General features: G+C 47.0%; 1 protein-coding gene across 1 annotated transcript in view; it reads left to right on the top strand.

Annotated features, from left to right (window-relative positions):
- MASP1 (MBL associated serine protease 1) overlaps nucleotides 1–16,577 on the top strand; it is a 103,111-nt gene extending 86,534 nt beyond the window's left edge. Inside the window, exons 11-16 of the mRNA XM_053387355.1 lie at nucleotides 2,982–3,116; nucleotides 6,083–6,196; nucleotides 9,263–9,448; nucleotides 10,657–10,724; nucleotides 14,644–14,743; nucleotides 16,312–16,577. Coding sequence (XP_053243330.1) covers nucleotides 2,982–3,116; nucleotides 6,083–6,196; nucleotides 9,263–9,448; nucleotides 10,657–10,724; nucleotides 14,644–14,743; nucleotides 16,312–16,502 — 794 coding nt within the window. The 3' untranslated portion in view covers nucleotides 16,503–16,577. The remainder of the gene's footprint in view (nucleotides 1–2,981; nucleotides 3,117–6,082; nucleotides 6,197–9,262; nucleotides 9,449–10,656; nucleotides 10,725–14,643; nucleotides 14,744–16,311) is intronic.

The raw sequence follows: 16,577 nt of genomic DNA, 5'->3' as shown, positions 1-16,577 counted from the left end.
CTCCATCTTTCCCAACATCAGGGTCTTTCCCTTGAAATCTTCTCTTAAAGTAGGAGCCTACACAACACAAAACACTGTTGCTGTAGGTAGGTTTTATTTTATTTGTTTTTTATCTTATATTTTGGAAATGTATATCCAGGTTTTCTATCCTTTAAATTTTTTGAGGGCCCCCAAGAGAGCGGGGCCCTAAGCTATAGCTTGTTTATCTTATACGTAAATCCGGCACTGGTCTCACCAGCAGAACCAGTCTGACACTCCCAACAGCGCACCAAATTGTCTCACCCCTCTCACCATCCCCACACACGCCAGAATGTGGAAGAAACTCCCTTTGGGGGTTCAATACGAAGCCTGAAACCAGATTCCCATCAGCAATGCATTACAGGACAAAAGAGTCCGAAAGAATCTCTGAGAGCATTGCATTTACACACACCCTATATTGGAAAAAAATTGTGTCCTCTTTTCCCCTACTATGGTCTTGACCTTTAAAGCCCTTTGTGGCTTAGGGCCCTCGTATCTATGGGACCGCCTCTCCTGGTCTGCCCCGCAAAAGACCTTACGGTCCATGAATAACCATAGTTTAGAGGTCCCGGGCCCTAAGGAAGTCAGACTATCCTCCCCCAGGGCCAGGGCCTTTTCAGTGATGGCTCCGACCTGGTGGAATGCTCCATCCCATGAGACCAGGGCCCTGCAGGATTTCCTTCCATCGGGCCTATAAGACAGAGCTATTCCGCCTGGCCTTTAATTTGAATTCAGCCTCAACTTTTATTTCCCTTCTCTTCCCTCCCCCTCCCCTTTTATGAAGATTACCCGCTCTGGGATCCCACAGCTAATTCTCCCCTAGTCTCCATGCTGGCCCAAGTAGGACCAATTCAGCCAGCTAGCCCAGGGGATTATCTAATTGATTTTTGAATTTTGAATTTTATAGTTAGTCATGTTTTTATACTGTATTTTATGCTGCTTTTATAATTAAGTGTTTTAAAGTGTTTTAAATTTGTTGTTAGCCGCCCTGAGCCCGGTTTTTGAACCGGGAAGGGCGCAGTAAAAGAAAAAAAATATATTATTACTATCTCTCATCCAACCACAGTCTTCGAAAACACTTACTCAACCCAAGTTTTTTTGCCGTACGTGCAGAGCCCTCCTTGCACCTTGTCTGCCATTGTTTTTCAGTCCTTAGGCTCCACCGAAACTGGGGTTTTGCAGAATTCCTACCTTACTGGCCCTTCAGAAACATCCAGAGGGGACACCCCAGGAGCTACAGATAATAATAATAATAATAATAATAATAATAATAATAATAATAATAATAATTTATTATTTATACCCCGCCCATCTGGCTGAGTTTCCCCAGCCACTCTGGGCAGCTCCCAATCAAGTGTTAAAAACAGTACAGCGTTAAATATTAAAAGCTTCCCTAAACAAGGCTGCCTTCAGATGTCTTCTAAAAGTCTGGTGGTTGTTTTTCTCTTTGACATCTGGTGGGAGGGTGTTCCACAGGGCGGGTGCCACCACCGAGAAGGCCCTCTGCCTGGTTCCCTGTAACTTGGCTTCTCTCAGTGAGGGAACCGCCAGAAGGCCCTCAGCGTTGGACCTCAGCATCTGGGCAGAACGATGGGGGTGAAGATGCTCCTTCAGGTCTACTGGGCCAAGGCCGTTTAGGGCTTTAAAGGTCAGCACCAACACTTTGAATTGTGCTCGGAAACGTACTGAGAGCCGGGAATACTCTGTGTTGCACTTGCTTCTGCGTTCTGAACACTTGACGGCCCAATTGTTGCTGCTTCCTTCTTAAAGAGCTTGGTTGGCTACCAAAATGCCGGAAATTACCCAGTTTAAGGAATAAATGTGCTTTGGGGGAAAGAGGGTGGGAAACGGAAGACGGTTGATCACAGGTGCTCTGCAGGTGGGCAGGGAGGGTGAGACTTGGAAGCAACAACCTCCCCCAATAATGTTGAGGGGGAGCAATAATTGGGAAATCACAAGAACGTTCATCACACCAAGAGGCATCCATTGCCAACCAGCGTTGGAGGAAGAGAGAAGTCAGCGCACTGGGACTTACGTATTTATTGCAATTCTATCCCAGCTTTCCTCCAAGGAGCTCAAGATCGTGTACACGGTTTTCTCTCCTCCCTACAACCCTGCGAGGTAGGCTAGGCTGAGAGGCATTGACTGACCCAAGGTCACCCAAATAAATTTCATGGCTGCGGGGAGACTAAAACCCCAATCTGAAGGAGCGTCTCCACCCCCATCGTTCTGCCCGGACACTGAGGTCCAGCACCGAGGGCCTTCTGGCGGTTCCCTCACTGCGAGAAGTCAAGTTACAGGGAACCAGGCAGAGGGCCTTCTCGGTGGTGGCACCTGCCCTGGGGAACACCCTCCCACCAGATGTCAAAGAGAACAACAACTACCAGACTTTTAGAAGACATCTGAAGGCAGCCCTGTTTAGAGAAGTTTTTAATGTTTGATGTATTACAGTATTTTAATATTTTTTTGGAAGCCGCCCAGAGTGGCTGGGGAAGCCCAGCCAGATGGGCGGGGTATAAAGAATAAATTATTATTATTATTATAATCTCCCAGGTCTAACACCCAAACCACAACACCATTCTGTCTCTTGCTATTCCGGTTGTGATTTTTAAGGGAGGTACCAGCCACTGAATTATCAGGAGATGAGAATCAGGTGTGATAACACCAGGATATTTTAATTTAAAAAAAAAAAAAAGGTATACAGCCATTTCTCATTCCAGTGGCCCAACTGGAACTCTGGGTACCAGATGGTAATATGGTCTCTACTTCCTTGCATCTGTGCAAGGGTTAAACCTCAGCCGTCCTCCCCCACCCTTGTCCTCTTTGTCGGGTCCCAGAGGGATGGGGTGGCTGCCAGCAGATCAGAAAGACGTGAGTTGCAAGGGCTTGGACCTTCCAACTCTGCAGTTCTATGATGGTACGATCTCCTCCTCGCTAAGTCCATCCTTTCCCTTCTCTTTCAGTGTGTGGGAAACCCAGGTTCTCCAGGAGTCTGCTTGCTCGAATTGCCAACGGACGCTACGCCCAGAGAGGGATCTCGCCGTGGGTCGCCATGCTGCAGAGGAACGGGCGCCCTTTCTGCGGGGGGTCCCTCCTAGGTAAGGTCCTCTGGGGGGGCATCCACTCTTGGATGTTGAAATATACTCGGAGTCAAGAGTGGATTTCATGCTCAGAGCCAGTGTGGTGTAGTGGTTAAGAGCGGTAGTCTTGTCATCTGGTGAACCAGGTTCGCTTCCCCGCTCCTCCACATGCAGCTGCTGGGTGACCTTGGGCCAGTCACACTTCTCTGAAGTCTCTCAGCCCCACTCACCTCACAGAGTGTTTGTTGTGGGGGAGGAAGGGAAAGGAGAATGTTAGCCGCTTTGAGACTCCTTAAAGGGAGTGAAAGGCGGGATATCAAATCCAAACTCCTCCTCCTCCCCTTCTTCTTCTTCTTCTTCTTCTTCTTCTTCTTCTTCTTCTTCTTCTTCTTCTTCTTCTTTATTCAGCTCATAGTGGTGAGGAGGAATGGAAGTTCCCCCAGAATGTCTGCCTTATATACATTATTTACACAATGGGCCCCACGTGATTGGTTATTCTGGGATTCTCCTGTAGGCCAATCAGGTTGCGGATTCCCTTCCACCTGGAGCTGGATTGGGTGGCTCCTGTGGACCAATCAGACTGCTGCATTCTGGAGCCTATTCTAGGACCAATCAGATTGCTGCATTCTGAATCCTATTGTTCTAGGACCAATCAGACTGCTGCATTCTGGAGCCTATTGTTCTAGGACCAATCAGGCTGCTGCATTCTGAATCCTATTGTTCTAGGACCAATCAGACCGCTGCATTCTGAATCCTATTGTTCTAGGACCAATCAGACTGCTGCATTCTGAATCCTATTCAACTCAGCACATAACATATGTCTAGACCCCGCAACCACCCCCTCGTTGAAGAATAAAACACACCAGGACACAGATATTGGGTTAATGTTACTGGGCAAATTTTGGCCACAGCTTTATTGATTAATAAAGCTTAGGCATTGAATGGACCAGACTATATCTGACTCCTGCCCATTGCGCAGGGAGTACGGTAAGGGTAAACCACCAGAAGGGGGAGCCCCTTGATGTAGACCAACTTGAGCTCCCCCAGGTGTTCCCATCGGGGTCGTGTCACGGCCCTAGCACCGCCCCGGGCTTCGGACAAGATGCACGCCCCCGGATTCCTTTAATGGAATACCATTAAGCTTGGAGGAGCAGGTGATGGCCACACCTTCCCTCCCCCATCAAAAGGTCAAATAATGCCTAACCACAGAACCTTACAAAGTTGTGACGATTGCTGCGAGGTAGACAGAAACCAAATGGCCCGTGCCAATTTTGCCAAGTGGAAAAAATCCTACCAGGCCCCTCAACGGCAACCAACCGAGGTCCATAGCAAGGCCAATGAAAACCTGCAAAAAGGGAGGGAGGGCAGGAGATTGAGGAAGCGAGCCAAGAGGAAGCCCTCCGGCTCGCGCCCTCACTTAAATGGTCCCAGCCACACCCCCACCAGCCAGCGGATTGGCTGGCTGAGTGTTGACGCGGCTGGGATCCCCAGGGCAATGCGGGACTTCGGCCCCCGCCTCTGGGGGAGTGGGTGGCCACGTGGTCCGCCGCAACTCCTCCCCACCTTGAAGTGGAGCGGATTTCCACTTTGCCAGAGCGCTTGAGAAACTGACTTCCAGGTCTGAGACTACCGGCAATGGCTAGGACTTGAGGGCATTGTTAAGTTGTGGGTGAACATATCAGACAACATAGCGATTCTTCAAACAGCTCTTGTTTATTCACAGGCCAGAACAGAGCAGAACTGAAGGGTTCAGCTAGCCTGCTTATATAGAGCTCCAGTACAACATAACTGTAACAACTTTCTGTAACTATCCAATCACTGAACGTCACTTTCAGTCCCTGGCCCAGGGTGAGAACTTCAGTACATAACAGGCATAATAACATAGAATCACACAACAATGATCCATCCATTTTATGATGTAAATGCTATACTGGCATTCATAAAATCAGAGAAACTGTACAGGTGAAAGTGACCCCAGGTATCATCCAGACCAGCCTTGTGCAATGCAGGAATCACAGCTAAATAATCCCCGAGAGCAAAACGTTGGACCTCCGGCCTAGAACTCCAAGAAGAAGTCAAATGAGGCTTCTCCTAGCAGATCGGGACAAAGATATCACTGCTTTAGTAGCTTCGTTTTTAGCCACATTTTTACCCAAAAGGGTTCCCAACGAACCATCCTTTCGGGGAACAGACAGGGTGAAGCAGAATAGCTAAGTGCACACAATCACTGTGTGACCAAATAAATAAATATTTTTTTATTTATACCCCGCTCTTCCCGGTTCAGAAAACCGGGCTAACAACAAATTTAAAACACTTAATTGATGCAACCAAAAAACAGCATAAAATACAGTATAAAATGTGAATAACAATAAATTCAAAATTCAAAACCAATTCAGGGGGGAAAACCATCCAATAAACATTAGATGATCACCAGGGCTAGCTGGCTAAATTAGTCCTATTTGGGCCAGCGTGGAGACCAGGGGAGAATTAGCTGTGGGATCCCAGAGCGGGTAATCTTCATAAAAGGGAAGGGGGAGGGAAGGAAGGAGAATAAAAGATCAGGCTGAATTCAATTTAAAGGCCAGGCGGAATAGCTCTGTCTTACAGGCCCTGCGGAAGGAAGTTAAATCCTGTATTGCCCTGGTTTCATGGGACAGAGCATTCCACCAGGTCGGAGCCACCACTGAGAAGGCCCTGGCCCTGGTAGAGGATAATTTGACTTCCTTAGGGCCCAGGACCTCTAAACTATGGTTATTTATGGACCTTAAGGTCTTCTGCAGGGTCCTTGACAGCTTTACCCTTGTTCCTTTATCTCAGTGACCTGAAATGTTTTATACTGTGATGCCAAGAAAGGGATTTGATTTGCAATTTAATCTCACCCAACCTCTGCTGAAAAACCTCCAAGAAAGGAGAGTCTACCACTTCACAAGGGAGTCTGTTCCACAACCATCATGTCACCATCTTAGCCCTTTCTTGTTGCCCAGGGAACAGGTGGATTGTGACGGCCGCTCACTGTCTCCACCATGAACTTGACCTGGAGAATCCTGTCCTCCGAAGCTCCGACGTGATCAGCCCTTCGTCGTTCAAGGTGATCCTAGGTAAGCGAGAGGCGGTTGCCCAGGAGAGCAGCATGTGGCTCAGAAATCCTATATTATAAGAACGTGAAATGAGTCTGCTGGATCAAGCCAATGGCCCAAGTAGTCTGGCATCTTCTCCTCACAGTGGCCAATTAGATGCCCATGGGAAATCTGGAACCGGGACCCAAGCACAAGAGCTGTTCTCTTGGCTTAGGGCCCTCGTACTTACGAGACCGTCTCTCCTGGTATGCCCCACAGAGGACCTTAAGGTCCATGAATAACCATAGGTTAGAGGTCCCGGGCCCTAAGGAAGTCAGACTATCCTCCACCAGGGCCAGGGCCTTCTCAGTGATGGCTCCAACCTGGTGGAATGCTCTGTCCCATGAGACCAGGGCCCTGCAGGATTTAACCTCCTTTCGCCCAGCCTGTAAGACAGAGCTATTCCGCCTAGCCTTTAATTTGAATTCAGCCTGATCTTTTATTTCCCTCCTCTTCACTCCCCCTCCCCTTTTATGAAGATCACCCGCTCTGAGACCCCACAGCTAATTCTCCCCTGGCCTCCTCGCTGGCCCATGTAGGACCAATTCAGCCAGCTAGCCCTGGGGATTATCTAATGCTTAAAGGTAAAAGGTAAAGGTACCCCTGCCCGTACGGGCCAGTCGTGTCCGACTCTAAGGTTGTGCGCCCATCTCACTTAAGAGGCCGGGGGCCAGCGCTGTCCGGAGACACTTCCGGGTCACGTGGCCAGCATGACGAAGCTGCTCTAGCGAGCCAGCACCAGCACAGCACACGGAAACGCCGTTTACCTTCCCGCTGAAGCGGTGCCTATTTATCTACTTGCACTTTGTGCTTTCGAACTGCTAGGTGTGCAGGAGCTGGGACCGAAAGACAGGAGCTCACCCCGCCACGGGGATTCGAACCGCTGACCATGCGATCGGCAAACCCTAGGCACTGAGGTTTTACCCACAGCGCCACCCGCGTCCCTAATGCTTATTTCCCTTAAATTGATTTTTGAATTTTGAATTTTATTCCTATTCATGTTTTTATACTGTATTTTATGCTGCTTATATAATTAAGCGTTTTAAATTTGTTGTTAGCCGCCCTGAGCCTGATTTTTGAATTGGGAAGGGCGAGATATAAATAAAATTATTATTATTATTATTATTAATAACCTACGGGACCGCCTCTCCTGGTATGCCCCACAGAGAAACTTACGGTCTTCAAATAAAAATATCTTGAAGGTCCCAGGCCACAGAGAAGTTAGGCTGGCCTCAACTAGAGCCAGGGCATTTTCGGCTGTGGCTCCGACCTGGTGGAACACTCTGTCACAAGAGACTAGGGCCCTGCGGGACTTGACATCTTTCCGCAGGGCCTGCAAGACAGAGCTGTTCCGCCAGGCCTTTGGCCAGGGCACAGCCTGACTCCCTCCCTCGGCAATCTTCGCGGAGCTCTGGCCCAATGGTGGCCAGTGGCTTGAATTTAATTTTATAATGAATGATTTTAGAGTGTTGTTTGTGTTGTATTTTGTATTGTTTTATTGTTGTTAGCCGCCCTGAGCCCGGCTTCGGCTGGGGAGGGCAGGATATAAATAAAATTTATTATTATTATTATTATTATTATTATTATTATTATTATTATTATTCCTGCAGTTTTAGGAAGTGTTCAGAAGCATTACACCCTCCGAACACAGAGGCAGAAACCCTGAAACTTCTCGCCAAGAGCAATAGCTCAGTGGCAGAGCTTCTGTTTTCCACACCTGCCCCATCTGAAACCCTGGAGAGCCACTGCCAGCCTGTGTTGGCAAAACTAAACTCGATAATAATAATAATTTATTACTTATACCCTGCCCATCTGGCCAGGCCTCCCCAGCCACTCTGGGCAGCTTCCAACAGGATATTGAAAACACAATAGAACATCAAACATTAAAAACTTCTCTAAACAGGGCTGCCTTCAGATGTCTTCTCAAAGTCAGAAAGTTGTTTATTTCTTTGACATCTGATGGGAGGACGTTCCACAGGGCAGGCACCACCACCAAGAAGGCCTTCTGCCTGGTTCCCTGTAACCTCACAGGGAGGGAACCGCCAGAAGGCCCTCGGAGCTGGACCTCAGTGTCTGGTTGGGTGATGGGGGTGGAGATGCTCCTTCAGGTCTACTGGGCTGACGCCGTTTCGGGCTTTTCAATTCAATTTCAGTTCAATTCAATTCAAAGTGTTGGTGCTGATCAACACAATTCAAAGTGTTGGTCAGCACCAACACTTTGAATTGTGCTCAGAAACATACTAAGAGCCAATGTAGGTCTTTCAGGACCGGTGTTATGTCGTCTCGGCGAACTTAGGGTTATGATTCTGTAGAAGACAGCTTCCCATTCTGGATACAGTGATGCCTCGCAAGACGAACGCCTCGCAAAACGAAAAACTCGCAAGACGAAAGAGTTTTCCGTTTTTGAGTCATTCCGCAAGACGAATTTCCCTATGGGCTTGCTTCGCAAGAAGAAAGCTCATAGGGAAATCTCCGCCGGCCTTCAGAAGAGGTCCTGGACCTCTTCTGAAGGCCGGCGGGGGGCAAAAGTCTTTGCTCCCCCCGCCTGCCTTCCCGGGACAGCAGAGACTTCTCCGCTGTCCCGGGGCGATCTGAAAATGCTGGCGGGCGGCAGCAAAGCATTCGCTGCCGCCCGCCAGCATTTTAAAATCTCCCCGGGACAGCGAAGAAGTCTCCGCTGTCCTGGGGGCTTTTAAAATGCTGGCAGTCGGGAGGAAAGCCCTCCTGTCCCCGGAGCTTGCGGGGTGGGAGGTGGGGAGAAGGGCTTTTCTTCCCACCGCCAGCCTTCAGAACAGTCTTCTGAAGGCTGGCGGTGGGAAGAAAAGCCCTTGTCCCCCCCCCAGCCTTCAGAAGAGGTCGGGGGACAGACTCCCCGGACCTGGTCTGAAGGCGGTTTCCATAGGAACGCATTGATTGATTTTCAATGCATTCCTATGGGAAACCGTGCTTCGCAAGACGAAAAAACTTGCGGAACGAATTAATTTCGTCTTGCGAGGCACCACTGTACGCTCTCTCACACTTCCAGCCTCTCTTTCTGTCTTTCTACAGGGAAACACAGAACCCAAAGGAAAGATGACACCGAGCAGCAGGTACAGCCCCAAACAATCTCCATCCACCCATCCTACAAGGCGGCCACCTTTGAGTATGACATCGCCCTGGTGGAGCTGTCTGAAGAGGCCAGGCTGAATGATTACGTGATGCCCGTTTGCTTTCCAGATAGAGCCTTCCCAAAAGGTAAGGAGGTGGCTCCATCCTTCCACCAGACAATGTCAATTGGAGAAGAAGCAGCCAACCCTTTAAGCTGGCTCAGAAGCATTGATTAAGGCAGAACTTTAACCAATGCAGAATTACATTCCCATGGATTCTGAAAGAATCGCATTGGCTTGGCTGCCTGTTTGCTCCTGAGCCCAATTCAAGGATGAAAAGAAGATGGAAAAGAGGGAGAGTGGCAGCATGGCTTGTCCTTTGACCAGGTCTGGAAAGGTCTAGTCTCATGGAAGAGAAGGATGCGCCAGGCCAGGAGAACAGGAAGTTTCAACTGGCTGGACCAAACATTCCCTTGCATGTCCGCTCTAGGAAAACAAGGAATGTTGTACTTGACTTCTCCCAGTGGATTACATCCCACAGTCTCCTGCACCTTGTTGGTGCGCAATTAGCATGAAAGGTGAGCTTTTTAGCCCCTGTATGCTCCAAAGCTTAGGAACCCTGAAAACACCAGGTACTTCAGTTCCAGGGGAATGGCATGCAAATTCTGTTTTGGACGATCAAACTTCATGGAAAACGCAACTTAAGCCCTTCCAAAAGGAGGTATCAGAAGTGCACAGTAAATGCTAGATCTAACTGAAAGGGATGTTCAGGGAAGTTTTTAATGTGTGACATTTTAGTGTATTTTTGGTCTCTGTGGAAGCCGCCCAGAGTGGCTGGGGAAACCCAGCCAGATGGGCGGGGTACAAATAATAAATTATTATTATTATTACATATAGAGATCTTCATTGATAATTTTAATGCACCCAGGGGCACCAACTATGGGTAGCCCAGGGGGGGTGAGGGCCCCCCGAAATTTTCAAGGAGGGTGCCGGGCCCCCTCCAAATTCCACAGCAACCATGCATGCACACATGATGTGCTCGCTTCACTTGCGCACGTCATGGGCTGTGATCGCCGTGTCACACACGCAAGCCGCACAGCATGAGCACAACAGGTCAGCATGTCACACAGCATGCGCAAGGGGCATTGGCGCGCCTTGCGGCATGTGTGCACATGGAGGGCCAAAGGTGCCTCACACCTGCACAAGGTGTTTTTGAGCAGTGGGAAGGAAAGATCACCCTAGGAGAGTCTGGTTTGCTTCATCAGACTGCAAGGAATGGCACATCCTACTTCCTCCCCAGGTCACCTCCCGAAAGGTAATACAATGTCTGTCTTCTTCTTTTTCCCCTCCCACTAGACACCATGGTCATCGTCAGCGGATGGGGGAAGCAGTTCCTGCAACGTCTCCCAGATGCCCTGATGGAGGTGATGCTCCTTGTCGTTCATTACTGTATATATCTGAGAATGGAATGGAATTGCAGTATGGTTAGGGGGCAGGCGTAGAAGTCTCAGTGGAAAATATCCTCGGAGTCGAGTATGGATTTCATGCTCATTGTAGTGAGGAATGGAATGTTTCCCAGAACTGTCTGCTTTATATACATTATTTTCACAATGGGCCCCACGTGATTGGCTAATTCCGGGATTCTCCTGTAGGCCAATCAGGATGCTGATTCACTTCCACCTGGAGTTGGGTTGGGTGGCTCCTGCAGACCAATCAGACTGCTGCATTCTGAATCCTATTGTTCTAGGACCAATCAGACTGCTGCATTCTGAATCCTATTGTTCTAGGACCAATCAGGCTGCTGCATTCTGAATCCTATTGTTCTAGGACCAATAAGGCTGCTGTATTCTCTATTGTTCTAGGACCCATCAAACTGCTGCATTCTGAATCCTATTGTTCTAGGACCAATCAGACTGCTGCATTCTGGATCCTATTGTTCTAGGACCAATAAGGCTGCTGTATTCTCTATTGTTCTAGGACCAATCAGACTGCTGCATTCTGAATCCTATTGTTCTAGGACCAATCAGACTGCTGCATTCTGGATCCTATTGTTCTAGGACCAATCAGACTGCTGCATTCTGAATCCTATTGTTCTAGGACCAATCAGGCTGCTGCATTCTGAATCCTATTGTTCTAGGACCAATCAGGCTGCTGCATTCTGGACCCTAGTGTTCTAGGACCAATCAGACTGCTGCATTCTGAATCCTATTGTTCTAGGACCAATCAGACTGCTGCAGTTTGGATCCTATTCAACTCAGTACATAACACAGTCGTTGCCCCCTCTTTCCATTTCTTTTTATGATGAGGGAAGTGCAAGCTTGACACTTAGAATCAAAGGATTGTTGAGTTGCAAGGGGCACCCATGGTCAACAAGTCCAATTGGCTGCAATGCAGGAATCACAGCTGAAAATTCCCTGACAGATGGCCACACAACCCAACCCCTCTGGAAAAACCTCCATCCAAGGTAGTCCGTTTCACTGTTGAACAGCTCTTACTATCAGAAAGTTTTAACATTAAGTCAGAATCTCCTTTCTAGCAATTTGAATCCACTGGTTTGGGAGCCAGTGTGGTGTAGTGGTTAAGAGCGGTAGTCACCTAATCTGGGGAACCGGGTTCGTGTCTCCGCTCCTCCACATGCAGCTGCTGGGTGACCTTGGGCCAGTCACACTTCTTTGAAGTCTCTCAGCCCCACTCACCTCACAGAGTGTTTGTTGTGGGGGAGGAAGGGAAAGGAGATTGTTAGCCGCTTTGAGACTCCTGAAGGGGAGTGAAAGGCGGGATATCAAATCCAAACTCTTCTTCTTCTTCTTCTACCCTCTGGAGCAGCGAAAAATCCCACAAGTTTCCTCCATCTTCCCTGTGGCAGCCCTTCAGATATTTGAAGCTGGCTATCATGTCTTCTCTTCTCCAGGCTTTGTTGTTTAGTCGTTTAGTCATGTCCGACTGTTCGTGACCCCCTGGCCCAGAGCATGCCAGGCACTCCTGTCTTCCACTGCCTCCCACAGTTTGGTCAGACTCATGTTTGTAGCTTCGAAAACACTGTCCAACCATCTCATCCTCTGTCGTCCCCTTCTCCTTGTGCCCTCCATCTTCCCCAACATCAGGGTCTTTTCCAGGGAGTCTTCTCTTCTCATGAGGTGGCCAAAGTATTGGAGCCTCAGCTTCAGGATCTGTCCTTCCAGAGAGCACTCCTGGCTGATTTCCTTCAGAATGGATTGGTTGGATCTTCTTGCAGTCCATGGGGCTCTCAAGAGTCTCCTCCAGCACCAGAACTCAAAAGCATCAATTCTTCGGCGATCAGCCTTCTTGATGGTCCAGCTCTCACTTCCATACATCACTACTGGGAAAACCATGGCTTTAACTATACGGACCTTTAACTATACAGACCTTAACTATATGGACCTCCAGGCTAAATATACACAACTCCCTCAACTATTCCTCATATGGCTCAGTTTCCAGACCCCTGGTCATCTTGGTCGCCCTCCTCTGCACCCATTCCAGGTTGTCAATATCCTTCTAAAACTGTGAGGCCCAGAACTGGACACAGGACTCCAGGTGTGGCTTGGCCAAGGCGGAATAGAGTGGCCCTTGTTCCTTAGTCATCCTATGGACCAGAATCCTATGAATTATGGGATTAGCTAATCTATGGAGTCTTTTTTAAAAAAAAAAAATTTATTAAAAAAAATAAGAAAAAACGAAGCAGATAAATCATAACAGAAAAAAACATACACAAAGAAATTACAAAAAATACAGCAATAAATGACTAAAACACATAACAACACAAAAAGAAAAATAATTAAAAAACAAATCAATTTTCACATTTTTCAGAATTCTCATTAACTTATTTCTTTGACCTCCTCACACCTCCCTTTTTTGTATTCCCAATCACATCTTTAATTCGGCAAATCCTTACTCCTTTTTTTTTTCTTTCCCTAAAACATTTAACTCAATTTTTCACCAAATTTACCTCTTTAAACTTTAACCAATTTTTAAACCATTTTTACATATTCTTACTGATCTTATTACTAAGTCCACTTTGGTCCAATCCAACATCATTTTAACATTCATTAATTTTACAGTATTTCTGTAAGTAGTCTTTGAATTTCTTCCAATCTTCTTCCACCAACTCTTCTCCCTGGTCACGGATTCTGCCAGTCATTTCCGCCATTTCCATATAGTCCATCACTTTCATCTGCCATTCTTCCAGAGTGGGTAAATCTTGTGTCTTCCAATACTTTGCCACGAGTATTCTTGCTGCTGTTGTAGCATACATAAAGAAAGTTCTATCCTTCTTTGGCACCTGTTGGCCGACTATGCCCAGAAGAAAGGCCTCTGGTTTCTTCAGGAAGGTATATTTAAATACGTTTTTCAATTCATTATATATCATTTCCCAGAAAGCCTTTATCCTTGAGCACGTCCACCAAAGGTGAAAGAATGTACCTTCAGACTCTTTACATTTCCAACATTTGTTATCGGGCATATGGTAGATTTTTGCTAGCTTGACTGGTGTCATGTACCATCTATATATCATTTTCATAATATTCTCACTTAAGGCATTACATGCCGTAAATTTCATACCAGTGGTCCACAACCGTTCCCAGTCAGCAAACATAATGTTATGTCCAACATCCTGTGCCCATTTAATCATAGCAGATTTAACCGTTTCATCTTGGGTATTCCATTTCAACAGCAAGTTATACATTCTTGAAAGTATCTTTGTTTTTGGCTCTAACAATTCTGTTTCCAATTTTGATTTCTCCACCTGGAAGCCGGTTTTTTTGTCCAAATTATAAGCTTCCCTTATTTGATAGTAATGAAGCCAGTCTCGCACTTTATCTTTTAGTTTCTCAAAACTCTGCAATTTCAATTTATCTCCGTCCTGTTCTAAAATTTCCCAATATTTTGGCCATTTGGCCTCCATATTGAGCTTTTTCTGAGCCTTTGCTTCCATTGGTGACAACCACCTTGGGGTTTTGTTCTCAAGTAAATCTTTGTATCTTATCCAGACATTAAACAGTGCTTTTCTGACAATATGATTCTTAAATGCTTTATGAGCTTTAATCTATGGAGTCTTTGGAGAAGGTCCGTAGCTCAGGGGAAGAATATCTGCTTTGCACACAGAAGGTCTCAGGCTCAGGCCCTAGCGGGTGGGGCTGGAAGAGATTCCTGCGTGAAACTTTGCAGAGTCACTGCCAGTCTGTGCAGACAATACTGAACTAAATGGACCAACAGTCTGACCTGGTAGAAGGCAGTTTTGTGTGTTTCACAAAGGAGAACCATTCAGGCACATGAGACCAAACTCCTCTTTATCCCGGAAGTCATTTTTTTTGTTCTGTGTTGCAGATTGAGATCCCACTGTCGGATCACGCAGTGTGCAAAGAAGCCTATCGCAAGCTGCAGAAAGTCGTGACGGGAGACATGATCTGCGCTGGAGAAAGACAAGGTGATTCTGAATAAATGTGCAATTAATTGTCATGTTGAATTTTATTGTGTTATTACATTCCTTGGGTCTTTATACTCTTTTAAAATATATTTTTAATTAAATTTTCTGTTTTCCATTTTAGAATATTCATTTAAACAACCTTAAAATACTAATGACTTCCCTTCTTCAATGTTCCATGGTTCATTTTGCATACTGTAAATCCCTGCATAATTTACATAAACTAAACCATTCAGTATTCCATTGTTACATCCGTCAAAACTTATTTACACTGTTGAATTTATTTTAATGCTGCTGACGTTTTCCAGTCATCTCTAAACGTGTTCTTCTTGTTCTCTTATTCTATATGTTGGGTCCGCAAGCTGTGCATATTCCATCAGTTTGAGTTGCCATTCTTCTTTGTTTGGGACCTCGCTCATTTTCCATTTTAGAGCTAGCAAAAAGGGGCCTTTTTTGACACCTGGGAATTTCAGTCTGAATTATCCCCACCAAAAAGGACTCTGTTTCCCCCAAAAAAGTACTTTTAAACATTTTTTCCAATTCATTGTAGATCATTTCCCAATACTCTTTTACCCTTTTACAAGTCCACCTGTAGCCTTTCAGACCTTTCCCATTGGTTGGGTGTGTGTTGCTCCCGGGAGGGAGGGAGGAGTCAATAGACACCGAGGGCTGGTTCAGAGAAAGAGTTTATTTCTGCTTTCCGGATAGCAGAAAGACACTGTGTGATCAATCACAGCAAGCACACTTAAAGAGCAGTTACATACAGCTTATATCCCCTTCAGGTCCCCTTTCCCCTTCCCCAGGAATCCAGCCTCATGAGTTTGTACACGTAAGTTACATCCTTGAGCATGAACAGAAATTCCTGTTTCTGTACACTTGGGGTAAGAAGGTCACCCAACTATAGGAGTACTCCTGGCGCCATCCCCCGGCGCAGGGGCTGACAGGCCTGTCTTGCAAGGTCTGTGCGTCAGCGTGGTCCGGATAGTTACAACCTATAAGATAAGACCCAGATCTGCCATCCCGTCTCCACTCGGAACTCACAAGGCCATCCATTATGCCTTCATGGACTGATAAAGGAGATGGCTTTGTTTATACAGCTGGGTTTGTGTTATACAGCTCAAGCTAATGGATTTTAGCTAATGGATCCTTGAAGAAAGAAAATCGGGAATTTTGGGGCCCGGTTCGGGTGACTGCACAGTCAGGTTTGGGTAACTTGTTCCTTCACACCAGGGGTCTTTATACCCTAGGCTCTATATAGGGTTGGGGGTCACTGGGGATGAGTTCATGGAACCAAGGAGAGTCAATGATCACTCTGCCAATCATCCCCTTTGGGGCAGGGAGATAAGTGCCAAGATGCAGGTTGGATGCTAGTCTGTCATGCATGATTTAGTTGAGATTCCTGCAGTGCAGGGGGCTGGACTAGATGACCCTCAGGGTCCCTTCCAACTCTACCATTCTATTATTCTGATTCTAGGTCCTGTTCTGTACCTTTGCAAACTCCGGGTAGAACAGGTGGCTTTTCTGGTCTGAAAGATGCCCCAGCCATTACTGTTTCTCTCTTTCTCACGCAGGAGGAAAAGACGCATGCCAAGGGGACTCCGGCGGCCCCATGGTCACTCTGAACAACCAGACTGGCCAGTGGCAGATCATCGGGACAGTGTCTTGGGGCGATGGATGCGGCTTGAATGACCGCTATGGAGTGTATTCCAACGTCCTGCTGACTTTGCCTTGGATTAAGCAGGTCACGGGAGAGCAATACTGAAGTCTCCCAACCGTACGAAGAACCCAAAGCAAAAAAAAGATTTGAGCACCTGCCGCATTTCAGAATCTTGCTGTC

The sequence above is a fragment of the Podarcis raffonei genome, chromosome 5 (genome assembly GCF_027172205.1).
Source record: "Podarcis raffonei isolate rPodRaf1 chromosome 5, rPodRaf1.pri, whole genome shotgun sequence".
NCBI lineage: Eukaryota > Metazoa > Chordata > Lepidosauria > Squamata > Lacertidae > Podarcis > Podarcis raffonei.
The sequence above is the reverse complement of the archived record's forward strand: the minus strand, read 5'-3'. Positions and strand labels throughout refer to the sequence as shown.